Here is a 17,099-nt window from a genome sequence, read left to right as displayed (position 1 = left end):
CTTTCTTCCTGGCTCTGGGTTTGGCTTCAGGAGCTGCTGTGTCTTTCATTTTCAGAGCACTGGTCTAACTGTTTGTTTTTTAGGAAATGTCCTATTTACCCCTTCTGCTCTACATATTTATTAACAGATACTGTCAAAAAAGAAGCCTTCTTTGTTCTGTTCTTTGTGAAAACCTTCCTCAGTTCAATCATTTGTCCAACATGTTTGATACTGAGATTTAAAAAAATACAGTTCACTTCCAAGTCTTCAGATAAAGATAATCCTGAAAGCCCAAAAGACTGGTGATCACCTTGTTTTGCACTTTGTCCTAATGGTGACACTGTTAAACATTTTCTCATAACCCAAAACTTGGATTTTATTTTGGTAAATGTGAATGTGCTGATAGTAAGATGAATTTGTTTTGAAATTACTGTAATCTGAGAAAAGTTATCTTCAAAGATTCATCAGTTCAAAGTTTAGATGAATACATCACAGTTCTGAATTTATTAATTTTATATGGAAATAAAAATAACCAGAAGCATTTACCTTTTTCAAATTTAATGACTCTTTGTAGAAGTATTTTACCTCATAAAGAAAAGACAGCTATAGGAGATTTAATAAACATCAGAAAACTGTTTTACATGGTTGGACAGCCTTGCAAACTAAATCTCTTCTGTCTTCAAACGAGCTCCATCTGAATCTACACCAGACACTCATTTTTACTAGAGGCCGACCAATATGAGTTGTTCTGTGGCTGATACAAATACCTTCTTCTACGTCCTCCTCCATCTAACTCTGTCCTCTGTCCTCCATGTCCTCTCTAACTGCATCCATATCTGTCCTCTTTGTCTCTAACATCCTTCTGTCCCTCCTCTGCACATGTCCAAACCGTCTCTAACTTTGTCTCCCAGTCCTTCAACCTGTGCTGGACCTCTGAGGACCTCATTCCTGATCCTGTCCATCCTCGTCCCTCCCAAGGAGAACCTCAACATCTTCAGCTCTGACACTTCCTGTTCTGTCTCCAAACCAGACAACATGGCTGCTCTCACCACTGTTTGGAAACCTTTCCTTTGACCTTTGACGCCACCCTTTTGTCACAGATCACTCCTGAAACTTTTCTCCATCCTGCCTGGACTCTCTTCACCTCTTTACCTCACTGCCTGTCCTCCTGGACAATGGACCCTAAGTCCTTGAGGTCCAGAGAACAGTATTGCTTTTAAGATGAAAAACATCTGACTCAGTATGATCAGAGAGGAACTGAACATTTATAGTCAAAAAGCAACTGGATGTGATGGAAGCTGCTCTTATTTTGAAGGATGTTACAGGAAGCAGCTCTTACTCTGACAGTGAATAGTGTTGTTTCAAATATCAGAATAAAAATAGCTTTGCTGACAGCAAAGATATGCTGCTGCCTCTGATTTTATTTTTTTGTCTTCAGTGTAGCCATGTCTGAAAACAAATTAATTTCTGTGGATTTTGAGATTTTTGGGAATGTCCAGGGTAAGTCACATGATCTGTAGTGTCATACATGACCTATTTTTGATCAGAAGTTTCCACCTGCTCATCGTAAACACAACTGTCGGATTAAAATGTCAGGCTTTTAATGATTTATTTGAACTGTTCTTTTTCTAATTTGGAATGTTTACAACATACATATTCAGTGATTTTAAAAAACAAGTCTGGATTTATTTTGGATTTTCTCTGATCCACACAGGGTCAGAATTATACATACAGGCTAAAAGATTAAATGTCTCTTAGCAGGTGTCACCTGGACCACAGGGTTTTTTGTATCTGTCAACAAGTTTCAAAAAGTAGAATGCTGACTGATTTTTGACTCTTCTTTTTGACAGAAAGTTGTTTTTTTTTTTTTTTTTTTTAATTGATTGGTTTCCCAGAATTGGACACATCTTTAAATCAAAGTCCACAAATGTTATTCAGGTTGAGGTCTGGCTTTTAGGAAGGGTGGTCCAGAAGCTTAATGTTAGCTTGCCTGATCCATTCAGAAACCAGTTCTGGTGTGTTTTAGACTGTGTCCAACTTTCAACTGTCCAGATGTTGATTTAAGGTGAAGTTGTGAAATTTGAAGGTAGTCTTCTTCCTTATTATATCCACTTTGTTCCACAGCATGATGCTACCAACACCATGCTTGACCATTGGTTCAGTGTTCTTAGGTCTAAAACCCTCACCCTGACTCCTCCAAACATTCTTTTTGTCATTGTGTTCAGCTCAATCTTTGTCTAGTCTGACCGTCAAACTTTTTTATAGAAGACATTTGGCTTGTCCATGTGGACAGAGGCAGGTTTCAGTACAGCCTTGAAGGTATGGCCTTTGGAGCAGGAACTTTTTTCTTGGTCTTCTCAGTTCATGGTGACAGGGACACTGATGTTCCAGCACTTTCCAGTTCATGAGCTTTGGTGGTTCCTGGATTATTCCTTAACATCCAGAGCATTGTTGCCTTGCAGAAATATTACAGATCAGACCCCTGGCTAGGGCCTTTCTCTGTGGGGTTTGTCTCCCTGTGTATGTATGAATTTCTCTAAGTCCAAAACTATGAATCTTAGGTTAATTAGCAACTCCTATTTGTCACTAGGTCTGAGGGAATGGCTGTCTGTCTCATTCATCTCTCGTTTTAAAGAGGAAAAAAAATGAAGTTGTGGAATCATTCCACCCTGGCAAAAGAACAGTTGAAACAGATTATTGAAAGCCCAAAATTCCTCTGACTGTGACGTTAATGCCGATGATGAGTGGATGGAAACTTCTGACTGAAACTGTGAGAGGTATAAATATGATCTGAGGAAAGACTGCCTCTGTTTTTGTTCTTTCTGTTTAGGTGTCTGCTTCAGGATGGTGAGATCTTCACAGTAACACTAAAACACAGTAACTGTGTGTTAAATGTTTTATCAAATAAATTTAAATTAAAAATCTCAGTGAAAAAAACAACAACAATGGATCAGGCAAGCAACAGCAATTACAAGATCAAAATTTGACTAAATTGAAGAAATACATAAATAAGATTTAATATGAAATGAAAATTCTACAACTAGAAGATAAACTTCTGATGTCATCAGATGTAACTGGTCTAAGATATAAACCAAACTGAATGATATAATAAATCAGACAGGTCTGACTCTGAATCAGCTGGAAGATCTAAAAACACATCAGTCTTTGTATTGTGTGTGTGTGTGTGTGTGTAGGCCTGTCACAATAACAAATTTTGCTGGGTGATTAATTGTCTCAGAAATTATTGCGATAAAAGATAATATCGTTTGGAGGCCATTTTAAACTAATGTAATGATAATAACATAATAGTGGAAGTACATCCTCTTAAAGATTAATAAAAATTACTTTCAAAAGAACACTTGACACTGGAACTGGAACACAAAATAAACAAAACAACCAAAAACAAATAAAATGGACTCTCAGCCTCCGTTAACAAAAAATGAACTTGAATAAAAACTAAATACAAAAAAACGTAATTAAAAACTACATTCAACCAAAACAGTACAGAATATAAAGTCAGTAAATTAAATAGCCCTTCAAAAAAATTATAATCATTAGTTTTATATAGAGAAGACAGAAAAAACTGCCAGTTTTATAAACAAAAAGTGCAAACTATTAAAATCACATGTTGACATACCGGCTCTCAAAGGTTCAGCGGTTGGGTCATTTGGTTTGAATCTGAAGTGCTCCCACACCGCTGCTGTTACTTCTAGCTTCAAACCAATTCCATTTCTTTTTCCTCCCAATATCAAACAGCGTTTCTTTAACTTGCCAACTCCTCACAGATGCTAATGATGCAGAGGAACCTGATGCGATAGGCCACGCCCCCCTGATGCTAAGAGAAAGGGAGGAGTCAGTGAAGAGCACCTGAGCCTTTTGTCATCCAGCATCGAAGAAACGATAACTCCGATAAATGAAAATTACCGACCTCATTTCAATTTATCGTGCGATTAATTGATTTATCGTTTATGGTGACAGGCCAGTGTGTGTGTGTGTGTACCTGATGTGTGTGTTCTATTTGCTGGGTATCTCAGTACACGGAGGATCAGGCTCGCAGTCTCGGACTCAGCGGTTGGGTGAAGAACACCCGACAGGGGACTGTGATTGGTCAGATCCAGGGACCTGCTGACAGAGTCAATGACATGTAAGTCTAACACACCCAGTCCCACGCAGCAGCCAATCAGGTGACTGTAAACCAACCAACTGATGATGATATTAACTGACAAATACATCCTTCAACCCTCCGACCAAGAAGTCTGTCCTCCAACTATTATGTTTAATAATTTCTTCCTAAAAGTTGTGTCTGATAGTTGTTTAATGAGCTACATGTTAGCATAGCTCCATGATGTTAGCATTAGCATAAGTCTCTGAATTGAAACACAACCACTCGAGTTCTCTCAGAGACATTTTGTTGACCCCTATCAGGCAAATAAAAACTTTCAGAAAGTCCAGAGTAATTCTGAGGGTGATGAGATGACTTCTATCAGGAACAATGAGATTCCTTCACATGAAAAAAGCCAAGCCAGTCTCACTAATTAAGCTGTTTGGTCAAAATCTTTCTTTTTTAATCACTCACTTAAGTGTCACTCACTTAAGACTCTGAATGCAACCGTCATGATAATGCTAGGGCAGGGGTGGGCAGTCCTGGTCCTCAGGGCCACCATCCTGCATGTTTTCCTTGTTTCTCTGCTCCAACACACCTGATTCAGAGGTTAAATTACCTCTTCATGTTCTGCAGAAGCCTGTTAATCACCCACTGATTCAGATCAGGTGTGTTGGAGCAGAGGAACAAGTAAAACATGCAGGATGGAGGCCCTGAGGACCAGGGTTGGAGACCACTGGATTAGATGGCCACCAATGGTACAGGTGCCAAAATAAATCAGGATTCAGTGACATGAGAATGAACTTCATAAAGAACAGTTACAAGCAGAGGATTTTACGACAGAGGTCACAAAACTAAGGGCTGTTTTCTGCTCCAGATGACAGCAAACCAGGATTTTATTAACACATAAAATCCAAGTTGGTGTTACAATCAAAACAGTATTTATACTTTGAACCTACATTACTCATCGTTTGTTATCAAACTCTTTCGCACAGACACTTAGAAAAAAGCTCTGGTCAGGCTGGAAACACTTGGGAATGTGTTCAAACCTGGTGACCAACTACATTTTACTAACAAAGGTTTCTCCACCAAGAAATGAGTCAGATCAAATACTTATTAAGAATCAATTTTTAACATTTATGTAATGTCTCGTTTCAGATTTTTCAATTTTCTGTCTCATTCCAATAAAATCAAACAGCCGCAGAAATTTTAGACTTTCTATTTCTTTGTAAGGTAGCAAACTCACAGAATCAGCAGAAAATCAAATCATTAGTTTCTCCTGTTGTTTTAGTAATAAATAAATGAGAAATAGTTTTTCTATGAGCCGAGATGTTCAAACCATTCAGCATCAGCTTTTTGGTTTCTCAGACCATCAGTCCAGATGTGCTGCCTCTGATTCTTCTTCTATGTTCTGCAGGAAGCACTGGCTGAAGAACGTCGGCAGTCCAAGTTCGCGAATTGACCGAGCTGTTTTTTCTAATGAGAGAGACATCTCCAAACTGGAAATCCTCAATTTCTCTACTCGCTACTGAGCATGCTTGGATGCCTCTGCAGCCGTAACATTAGCAACCTGTGGCTTATTAACAGTTTCAGCTTTTTGGGGTTTTTTAGCAGAGACTGAGTGTTAAACATTTAAGTTTAGTAAATATTAGAATTTGAAAATTAGAAAAAAAAAATTGGAATAAACAATCTAAGGCTAAGGTTAAATACAGTCAGATTGTGATTCATGTCGGTGGTAATGACACCCAGTTACACAAATCAGACGTCACTAAAGTTAATGTTGCTTTGGTGTGTAACTTTGCTAAAACTGTCGACCTCTGTAGTTTTCTCAGGTCCCCTTCCCAACCTGAGCAGCGATGACATGTTTAGTCGTATGTCGTCCTTCAACTGCTGGCTGTCCAGGTGGTGTCCTGAAAACAACCTGGGCTACGGAGAGAACTGGAGTCCATTTTGAGGGACACCTGGTCTGATGTAGAGAGATGGCATCCATTCCACTTTGGGTGGAGCCGCTCTTCTTTCTGGGAATTTGGCCGATTTTGTTCTTCATCCAAATGATTGAGAACCCAGGGTCCAGTCCAGGAAGCAGAACTGTAGTCTTCCTCACCTCTCTGCTGCTTCTCCTCTGTTCCCCAAACCCTCACTGAAACAGGGTCAGCTTGCCCACGGCCCAAACTAAATATCAGCTCTAGAAAAACAAATCTTAAAAATAATCACAGATACTTTACCAGAACAAACAAATAGTCATTAAATGTGGATTATTGAACATCAGATCTGTGTCCTCTAAGTCTCTGTTAGTTAATGATAACTGATCATCATATTGATTTATTTTGTCTAACAGAAACCTGGCTACAACAGGAGGATGTTGTTTTTATAAGTGAATCCACTCCTGCTAATTATCTAAATGTTCATGTTCCTAGATCAACAGGTGGAGGAGTAACTGCTGTCTTTCAGTCAGATTAATGCTGAACCAATTATCAGTAATAATTCTTTTGGGTCTGTGGCCCTCAGTCTTTCTCATTCAAAATGGAAATCAGAAAAAAACACTTTTACTTCTTATATATTGTAAGGATTCTGTGTTTTGGTCCTTTTTGAGGTTCATGTTGTTGTGTGTAGTTGCTATAAGTTCACATTGTGGTCCATATTGTTGTGGGCTGCCTCTGTCTGACTGTGCTGGCTCATCCTCTTCATCAGATTCTTGATCTGGTTCTGGCATATGGCACAGAAAGTATGGACTTATTAATGCATCCTCACAATCCTTTTCTGTCTGACCATTTTTAATAACCTGTGAGTTTACACTGACTGACACACAGCCTCAGAGGAAATTTCATTATAGTGGATGTTTATCAGAGAACGCTGGATCCAAATATAAAGAATCTCTTCATTATTCTCCTCTGTCTTGCAGAGAAATGCAACAGAGAGCAACAACTTAGATCATCTTGTTGATAATATTGTGACTTCAATGCAAACATCACTTGATAAAGTTGCTCCTCTGAAAAAGAAAGTGATCAGTCAGAGGAAGATGGCTCCTTGGTTTAATTCAGAGTTACATTCTTCAAAACAGGCAGCTAGAAATTTGGAAAGAAAATGGTGCTCCACTAACAGAAGAATTTTATTTACCTTGGAGAGATAGCCTGCTAACAAACAAGAAAGACCTTAATAAAGCTATATTGTTTCTCTTTCTAAGGGGATCTGGTTAGCTAAATTGGAACCAAGCTTCCAGTTCAGACAGCCTTTCCTTCAAAGCTACCATAAGACTACATTTATTACATGTACCATTATCGCTAAAGGAGGCAGAGGAAGAACTAAACATCTGACACACAGAGCAAGAGAGCCACAAAAAAGCTGGGAAAGAACCAGAGATAATGTTAAGCTAATGCTAGCTAACACTAGCAAATCCCAAATACACTGATAAAAACCAAGAAGTGTTGAAAGACAAAAGCTGTCTCAAACACAATGCAATAGTAGAAAACAACTGTATCAAGGGTGTTTTTGTACTAGAACGTAGAAAATCAAAAGATTCAGCAATCAAACAAATGAGTCCAGCTAGCAGTAGAGAAAACAGGAAGTGAAACAATATGTCTTACCGTGAAGGTCAGGACCTCAGCGTCATCCCTCCTCCACTCAGCAAGGCCAACCAACATCGGTGACCAAACCAAGAGTCCTGTAGAACATCTGTGGAAGGAGTTTAAACAGAGGGGCAGCGTGGCGCTGCCCCCTGCATAAAGATGAAACCATGATAAATTAGAAGCATTCAGAGAGTCCAAACCTCCACGGCCACAGCATGATCCGGATCATAATTTGGATCAGCACCAAAATTTTATCTATTGTTTATTGTTTCAACACCAACATTTCATCAGAGTCTCTTCATCAGTTTTTACCTGATCTTTGCTAACTGACAGACAAACAAACCAACACACACAACCGGAAACAGAACCTCCTTGGTGGAGGAAACAGAAGGATCATAAGTTTTAACAGAGGGGTTACCTAGGATCTTGACCTTTTACCTTGACCTTTGACTGGATCATCACAAAATTTATTCAATTGTTCCTTGTTTGAAAATTTCATGAAAATTTGTTTATAACTTTTGGAGTAATCATGTACAGACAAGACAGTTGGTACCAAAAACAGAACCTACTTGGTGAGGGTAATAATAACAAACAATTCAAAATGTTTTTCACCTTTAATGTGATACTTAGCCTACTTAACTCAACAAAAAATCCACTGTGAGGAAAATTATGAATTATAAAAAAGATGCAATAGGTTGATTGTATATATGTGCACACCCTGAAATTAATTTGTTGAAACACTCAATTTATTTTTTCCCAGCCTTTGTTCTGCCATCAATTAAAGTCATTCTGATGAATCTGAACTGAGGTCCAGCCATCCCAGCAGGATGTTCCTGACATTTTCTCAGTTCCAACCTACAGTAAAATCCAGGGTTCACACAGGGCTTCGCCGATCTGACTGTTAAAAGGAGGCCTACGGCATCACTGAAGGAGCTGCAGGAAGTTCGGACAAGTTTAGATTCTGTATTACATGTGACAACAATCTCCTGTGCTCTCTGTATCTCTGGATTCTGGGGTTGGGAAGCATTTTCTTACAAAGAAAACATCCAGAAACAGATATAAATTATAAAAATAAAAATAAAAAGTCTCCTAAAAGCCTGGTTTGATGAACCCGACATTTAACTTTTAGATTACAATATCAAAAGGAACAAGACTGTGGATCACCAAAAGAACACCATCCCCACAGTGAAGCACAGTGATGGCAGCATCATGTTGTGGGGTTGTTTTTCTTCAGCTGGACGTGAGGTTTTAGTCAAGGTGGATGGAATTATAAACATTTCCAAATATCTTTTTTGTCTTGTTGCAGTCAGATTGAGGAAAACAAAAATATGATTCATGAAGGAGTCCAGGCCAATGGTTGAACCGGCTCAGATGACACTGGTTCAGATGTTTTTGATGATAAAAAAAGAGTAAACATATAGTCAGGTCAGTGGCTGAGGGTTAATTCGCCCCTCTGCTTGTCTCGTCAGGTTGATGTTGATCTGATTAAAGAGTTGTTGGATCACCGGAGTTTTGCAACAGGAAGCAGAGATTGTTTCACCCTCCGTCCTGGGTTGAAGATATCTCTGAACTCTGTCTCTAGACGAACTCCAGGGATTTTAAAGATGGAAACAGCTGAGACACAGAAAATGATTAGTAACAGGTAACATTTATTAAGGTTAACCATAAACTATAATTCTTTCTTTTTGTTTAATATATGAATGTTTATAATAATTTTAATTTAGGTCAATGTTGTGAATTTTTTTAATGTACATTTTTTAACTCTTAGGCTGTTTGTGACACAGCTAAAAGTTGTGAACTTGGAAAAGTGAAGATATTTTTCTGTAGTTTGCTGTTGACAAAAAGCCTAAAAAATAATAAAACTGTGATTGAGAACATAAATAAACTAATCACTACCTAATTATAGCTAATCTCAAGTTAACTTCAGATTTTCTTATACCTATAAAGAGCCTGCAGTATAACTCACAGGTACTGGGTGCTGCCCTCTACAGGCCAAATTATCTTAAAAAATTGAAGCTAAAACAACTTGTGCTCAAAACAAAAGATGGTTAGTTAAACCACATAGTGCTAACAGATCAAAAACTACGTATCATCAAGATCTGCTGGAGTTTCAGAATTAAATGTAGAAATAGTTAAAAAAGAATGTTAGCGCAAAGTTCTTACTGTTCTTACTGGTTTAGAGCTCATCATAGCACAAAAACAGCCCTGTTGAAACTTACTGATGATATTTTTATAGCCTCAGACAACAATTCAGTTCAATTCAGTTTGTAGCACCAAGTCACAACAAAAGTCCTCTCAGGGCACTGTTCCAAAACAGCCATTTAGTAAAAGTTATCCATCTAAGGAAGCCAGCAGATGGAGTCAAATCTTCACTTCAACACAATCTACATTGGTGACCTAATATGACTTTTGTTTATATAGCACAAATATAAATAAATTGAAGTTAGTGGTTGAAGAGAATCCAGGGAGTACTCAGGTAGGTTTAAATTCATCCATAAATCTATTCATTTTCTTTAACTGGATCTCCTTTCCAGGTCACAAGGAGCTGGTGTCCATCTCCAGCAGACACTGTGTGAGACAGGTCTGATGGACAGGTCTCCAGTCCATCAGAGGGATACAAAGAGACAAATGAGACAACCATTCACACTCCCACTCACACCTACAAACATTTTTTTTTATAAATAAATGAAACCAGAACTCAGGAGTAACCTACATAAACAGGACTGAGACAGGATTACATATGAGGATCTGACAGCATTAATACAAACAAGGAGCTTTTATCTGCTGAGAAAAACAAACAAAAAAACAGGACATTGAAAACACTGATACATAAACTGAAAAACAGATTTACAGACCTCAAAACCAAGAAAACACCAAAACCGTGACACAAGAAAAAGAAAGAGCTGCTACACCTTTAGCATTTTAGGAGCAGCAGTTAGCTATTATAGTCATTTAATGGCTGTGTTAGCATGTTAGCATGTGTGCTCATTTCATATTATAATGAACGTCTAACCCCTACTAAAATGTATATAATCAGACATATTACATACCACTTCAGTTTGCTTCATCGAAGTTAGCTTACCTTTTCCAAACGGTTTTTAACAGCTTTGGCTTCCAGTGAGAAAAATGCTCTACAAAGAAATAATTATTATATGTTAGCATGCTTACTAACTTCAGAGTGTGAGACAGGTTGCTACTACAGTTCCCATTGTGCTTTCTGGGATGTGAACAGGAAGTTGCAGTACACTGAGAGGAAGCTAAAAGCTACAACTCCAACTTTGTTTTACGGCTTGAATTCATGGACATTATAGTAAAAAAACGTTTTCCATGAGCCAAGGTTCGACCACCAGGTGCTAGGTGATGACCTCCCCCCAGAGGCAGGTGAGGATGGAACATCTGTCTTCATTAATGGGGTAACTGAGGCTGATTGGTCAAATACTTAACCACTTTTTCTCTTGGTGGATAAGACGTGATATTATCCAAGAGATTTCAAGACAGAGATTTTTTTAACCTCAGGACTTGACTATATCAGAACGTAGAGTAGCCATCTTAATGCAAAACAAGAACAAATACAAGGTAGGTGCCTGGCCCAGATGCCATCTGTGGGGACATGCTGAGATATTTTGCCCATCAGCTCAGTGGAGATTTTTCTAATCTCTATCAAACGTGTGCTGATTATTGCCAACTTCCTTCAATTTGGAAAAGCTGAACAATTATTCCTATTCCAAAAGCCACAAGACCACAGGAAATAAATGACTTCAGAACAGTTGCCTAAACATCCCTGGTGATGAAAACATTTGCCAAAATGAGACCCTACCAGGGGCTGATGCCCCAGACAACATGGCCCCCAGGATCACAGGCTTCTCAAACCCCTCCACCACATGAAGGTGGTGATTCTGCACAGGGGACACATTACATATATGCATATATACACACACCTGTCAAAACACATTGCTGTGGTGCTAAGTTCAGAATGACCTGACTTCATATACCTTCAACATAGGACAAAAAAGGATTTCAGGTCATTTCAATTTTTTTTCCAGTTTAAAAAATTAAAGGCCCTCTCTAATCCAGTTTATATATACACAGGTAGAGCTGCAGGTTTCCAATTTAGAAGTTTTAGCCTCCTAGCCAGAAGAGTTTTGAAAACTATTTAGTCTTTTTTTTAGCAGGAGAGAAATCCCATGAAGCAGACCACACTCTGAACAGGGCAGTTAAAACATTAGGAGAGATATCCTTTCCACTTTGGTTTAATGCTCCAGATAAAATCCAGAATAAGACTATTGACTTTGCAGAAAAAAGCTAAATAGAGAGAGAGATTGGACTTCACTGAAATAAAAGAAAGATAAATGAAATGTGGGAAGATATTCATTTTGACAGCATTAATTGTAGCCGCCACAGAAAGATTTAGGAAGGGCCATCGCTCAAGATTGTATTTGATTTGTGTAAGCAATGACAGATTCACCACTGTGTCTGCTATGTACACTACAAGATGGACAAAACCTTCAGATATCCTAAATGATAAAATGTCGAGTGGGTACTTTTTTACCACTCTGTTAATAGCAAATACTTCTCTTTTGACAAGATAAAGTGTATATCTGTTTATTCAGCCTTACTGCCGCCCCGACCCCTAAGATCTGCTGATCAGTCACTGCTGACAGTCCCTAAAACTAGGCTGAAGCGCAGAGGCAACAGAGCATTTGCTGTTGCTGCTCCCAAGCTCTGGAACAATTTACCCCTGAGTGTCAGACAGGCCTCCTCTCTTCCTGCTTTTAAATCTCTTTTAAAAACACTTTTATTCTTTGGCTTTTAACACACTGTGATTCTTGTCTTGCTTGGCACCTAAAACATACCTGCTGTGAACCTGTATGTGTAGGTCTTTGTATGTTTTCTCTCCTTCTTACTGTTTTAATCAGTTGTACAGCACTTTGGTTACCCCTGTGGTTTTTTAAAAAGTGCTATAGAAATAAAGTTGATTGGTTGATTGATATATCCAGAAATTTTACAGAATGCATTTAGGACTCAAAGGGCAGTGAGGATAGAGCATGAAAGGTCAGACAGGAATAGCAGATGGTCTTACAGGGCCACCTTGAACTCCACACGGTTTCCATTTATGCCGGATATATCGGATTATGACTGTAATGCAGTGAACAGAGGCTCCATTACAATGGCAGGAAAAACAACTGTGGGCATTTCTGCCTCATGGATCTTCAGAATTCATGCCATTTGTTCTGACAACTGCCAGAGGGGCCACATATAATAATTTTACCCATGAGATAAGTTTTCCTTAAATCCAAGTTTTCCCAAAATAGAAAACAGATAATCCACTCTACTCCATCACATGGTTTCTTAGCATCTAGCCTAAACATTTTTCTAGATATGATTCAGAGAATGCAGAGGTTCTGATAACGCAAGCAACGGACAGACTTTAAGTGTTAATTAAAATATGATATAATTAATTTTATTTTAACTGTAGTCTCCAAATGTTTTCACATCTGCAAATGTCTAACTGTAAACAGCGACAGTAAACTTTACCATGACAAAAAAATGTCTTCAAAGTGAAATGAAATATGCCACAAGAGTTGGAAACTTCAACAAAATTATTGTTTGCATAAAAAAACTGCTGAGAATTAAAATTACTACTAAAATTAAAAACCAGACAAATTATCTATAATAAAAATTTAAATATACAGCCAATGCTGTTCACATAAAAATAACAATTAAATGTAAAAAACAATCTGTGCAGGTTCGGCTGTTTACACTTTAAATTAAAACCTAAAATAAAATATCTATCAAGCAATCTGTGAATAATCTGAATTATATAAAGGTGAAGTTTGAAAACCAAACCCCAAAATTAATGGAAAAAACCTGCATAGACAGGTGGACTCACCTGGTCTGTAATTAGGCAGCAGACTGACTCCAGGCCAGCTGTCCTCAGACGGGACACCCAGAATCTGCAGGAGGTCACACACATTACTGCCAGCAGAAAAACACCTGAATCTCTTTACAACACTCTACATCACACAGTAAAAAGGTTCAACAGATTATAGCAATGATGCTGAAAGAACAGCCTTCATCTCACTGTGTATAGGGAACACACTGAGACACTGAAATACTGAACTGGATCATCTGGAGCTGGATTGAATTGGACTGTCAGACCGTTAAGAGTTGGTGCTCTATAAATAAAATAAATAATAACACACATTTACAACACCACACAGTGAGAAGAACTGACCATCCAAATGTTCTGCAGCTGCTCCAGCTCATCAGAACCTCCTGTAAATGCTGGCAACCCCTGCAGCATCTCTACAAAGATACAGCCCGCCCCCCTGATTCAAGCACAACAAACTTTATTGATCCACACAGTTGCAATGAATCAGTGTTTCTGAATATATTGGACAGCTGCACTGACCACATGTCCAGAGCTGTGGAGTAATCTGTAGATCCCAGCAGAAGATCAGGTGGTCGGTACTGCAGTGTCACAACTTCAGAAGAGAATGTCTGACTGGGGATAGAGTTGGACCGAGCCAGACCTGAACCCGAAACAGAGAACAGAAAACTGAACTGCTCATGTTTGTTGATTGTTGCGATTGCAGGCAGCTCTTTGTGATGCTGTGAGCCACCTGCAGGGGGTGCTCCTCACCAAAGTCGGAGAGTTTCAGTTCTCCCAGGTAACTGATGAGCAGGTTGTGAGGCTTCAGGTCTCGGTGCAGGATCCTACGACTGTGAATGTAGCTGAGAGCTCGCAGCAGCTGGAACATGAAGATCTGCAGCAGAACACAGCACTGTCAGTATAAACAGCAGAGTTAGCTGGGCCTTTAATGCCCTCTGCAGTGTCTACATACCCGCACGTTGTGAGAGTGCAGACCTCCAGGGTGCTGCATCATGTACTGTGCAAGATCTGTCTGCTATAGAAGCAAGAAACCAATGAACAGTGATGATCAGTGTGATATACTGCCCCCTGCAGGCAGACAGCAGCTACTAAACAAACACTGAACACATCAAAACAGGAAAAACAAAAATCTTGATCACATCTCAGAACCTTGAAATCCAACAATTTCTACAGCAGAAAGAACTTTAGGACGGAACTTCTGGTGCTTTGATTTTTACTGATATGCCGCAGCACAGAAGTAGACTTATTCCTTTTTGCCCCATAAAAAACCTGCAGCTCAGGAATAGTATGCTTTAACTTTTGGTAACAGAACATCTTTTGACATACATGAAATTTAAAAAAAATAAAAGTAAACTGATTTCTGTGCAGCTCTTCTGTCAAATCAGACTTTTAACTGCTTTCTCTGCAGCATCCCCTTCCGGTCAGACTCTAAACTGGTTTCTGTACATTGCCTCCTTTAGATCGGACTGTAAAATTAACTGACGTCTTCCTCACCATGTATTCAAAGACGAAGGTAAGCGTCTCACTGGTATGGATGATGTCATGCAGGAGAACAATATTGGCATGTTTCAGGTGTTTGAGCAGAGAAACTGCAAACACAACACAGACACAGGTATGAATGCAGGTGCTGATGTGGACTTTGCTAAGCGACAGACTGATCTGATTAATCACCCTCTCTTATGGCGGTGAACGGGATTCCTTCCTCCATCTTCATACGAATCACCTTCAGAGCCACCAGCTGCCCATTTATCCTCCACAGAAGAAGAAACACAACAGTTAATTTCTGATGATAAAACCAATGACTGATAATCCTTTATAGAGATCAGTGCTATATCTGTTTATTCTCTACAAAAGAAGAAATAGTATCAACAGAAACTTCTGCTATTGACAATACAATACAAATGTATTTATAAAGCACTTTTAAAAACAACACCATTAGTCAAAGTGCTGTACATTGATAAAAGAATAAAGTAAAACTCAAAAAACAAAATTTCTTAAGAAAAATAAAAAACAATAAAATCAATTAAAACAGTAAAAATAAGGAAGGGTTAAAATCATAAAATCAATAAAAACAGTAAAATACTTAAAGCCAAAGATAGGAATTAAAAACAGTTTTGTCATCGATTACAACCAGAGTATTGAGAGAAAACTGTTATTAATTACAATCAGTGTTTTGATCAGAATATTAGCAGATGACTCTCTGACCTGCTGATGCCTTTGTAGACAGAGGCGAATGCTCCTTCTCCCAGCTTCTCCAGACTCAGGTATGACTGAGCAGCTCCAAACTCCAGTCCAGCTTTCTGAGACCAGCACACATGAGGTACATCAGGTGTTGAGTTACATCTCATCATCACTATCTAACACATCATGTGACTCATCAGCTGACCCAGGTAAACAGGTCCTGCATGCTCGTTGCTCTCATTGGGTCACTGTTGCTGCGTCCTCGTGGGACTCTGAATCGCCGCACCTGCAGAGTGTGGAACCAGTGGGGCTGAGACCCAGAGACGGATAAGCTGGACCGGTCCAGATCTGCCTGGAACACACAGAAACTAGGACATTTTAAACATCTAAAGGTGCATCCTACTTTCAGTTCCGTCTAAAGCTTTCATATACTGTAGAAACAGATGGAGAGACCAGAGTCATTTATTCAACCTTTGATTATTATTTTAAATTAGTGTCATATTTTTAAAATGCAAGACTCTGAAAATAAGCACCTTGTATGACTTTCTTCTGATTTATGTTAACTTTAAAATACTTTTCATTTCACCTTTAAACACCACCCAAAAGCCAGAGTTCAAAGCACCAATATTACCTTACAAACCATTTAAGAGCACAAATGCTACGTTAAACATCATCCAAGAGCAACATTAAATGGTAAATGGACTGTGCTTTTATAGCGCCTTTCTAGCCAATCAGGATACTCAAAGCGTTTCACAGCACAATCTGTGGCCTCATTTACCCATCCATACACACATTTATACAGCACTGAATCTCTGACTAAAGTCTAATCAGTGCTTTAAACTTCGTTCATACACCGATGATGCACACATCAGAGACACTGAGAGGTTCAGTGTCCTGCCCAGGGACACTTTGACCTGTGACTCCTGCCAGGAATCAAACCTCCAACTCTCTCATTGGAAGACAACTGCTCCAATGCTGAGCCACAGCCGCATCATTTACCACTACCATTACCACTGTGAACACTTTCTAAGAGCATGAATGCCACATTTCACACTGTCTAAGAGCAACAACACCAACACCCCCATCAGAGACCACTGATGACACAATAAACACCAACCAGAACTAACACTACCACTGTAAACACTGTCCAAGAGCACCAATGCCACCTTAAACACCATCAGAATGCAGCAATGCCACCTTAAACACCATCAGAATGCAGCAATGCCACCTTAAACACCATCAGAATGCAGCAATGCCACCTTAAACACCATCAGAATGCAGCAATGCCACCTTAATCTTACATAAAGAACAGGGATTTCTTTGTTTCAATCGGAAACTTCTCATCAGAGAGGTCAAAGGTCACATGTGGGGTACCCCA

General features: G+C 39.0%; 2 protein-coding genes across 6 annotated transcripts in view; one reads left to right on the top strand and one right to left on the bottom strand.

Moving 5' to 3' along the window:
• Positions 1-17,099, bottom strand: part of LOC108250456 (cyclin-dependent kinase 15) — a 48,434-nt gene that overhangs the window by 28,733 nt on the left and 2,602 nt on the right. For 2 of the 5 annotated variants that reach the window (XR_005232970.1, XM_037974777.1), the window contains exons 2-10: positions 15,927-16,073; positions 15,746-15,840; positions 15,212-15,291; positions 15,035-15,129; positions 14,493-14,555; positions 14,291-14,414; positions 14,060-14,180; positions 13,883-13,976; positions 13,538-13,601 (exon numbers count right to left, since the gene is read on the bottom strand). Coding sequence is in view for 2 of the 5 variants with exons in the window: in XM_037974777.1 (XP_037830705.1) it covers positions 13,538-13,601; positions 13,883-13,976; positions 14,060-14,180; positions 14,291-14,414; positions 14,493-14,555; positions 15,035-15,129; positions 15,212-15,291; positions 15,746-15,840; positions 15,927-16,073 (883 nt within the window). In the remaining 3 variants the exon portion in view is untranslated. Of the gene's footprint in view, positions 1-5,691; positions 9,262-10,729; positions 10,779-13,537; positions 13,602-13,882; positions 13,977-14,059; positions 14,181-14,290; positions 14,415-14,492; positions 14,556-15,034; positions 15,130-15,211; positions 15,292-15,745; positions 15,841-15,926; positions 16,074-17,099 lie in introns of those variants that run through there. The other 3 variants (XM_017440340.2, XR_005232971.1, XR_005232972.1) reach the window with 3 other exon arrangements.
• On the top strand, positions 1,019-5,646 carry LOC108250458 (acylphosphatase-2-like). Its single transcript, XM_025002557.2, has 4 exons — positions 1,019-1,479; positions 2,810-2,826; positions 4,014-4,123; positions 5,499-5,646. The coding sequence occupies exons 1-4, from the start codon at positions 1,425-1,427 to the stop codon at positions 5,611-5,613; spliced, it is 297 nt and encodes a 98-aa protein (XP_024858325.1). The 5' UTR covers positions 1,019-1,424; the 3' UTR covers positions 5,614-5,646.

The sequence above is a fragment of the Kryptolebias marmoratus genome, linkage group LG3, assembly GCF_001649575.2.
Source record: "Kryptolebias marmoratus isolate JLee-2015 linkage group LG3, ASM164957v2, whole genome shotgun sequence".
Lineage (NCBI taxonomy): Eukaryota > Metazoa > Chordata > Actinopteri > Cyprinodontiformes > Rivulidae > Kryptolebias > Kryptolebias marmoratus.
The sequence above is the reverse complement of the archived record's forward strand: the minus strand, read 5'-3'. Positions and strand labels throughout refer to the sequence as shown.

Coding starts and splice junctions, on each gene's coding strand:
- LOC108250458 (XM_025002557.2), top strand. CDS start 1,425: ATGTCTGAAAACAAATTAATTTCTGTGGATTTTGAGATTTTTGGGAAT. Junction 4,124..5,498: donor GCTGACAGAGTCAATGACAT/GTAAGTCTAACA, acceptor TATGTTCTGCAG/GAAGCACTGGCTGAAGAACG.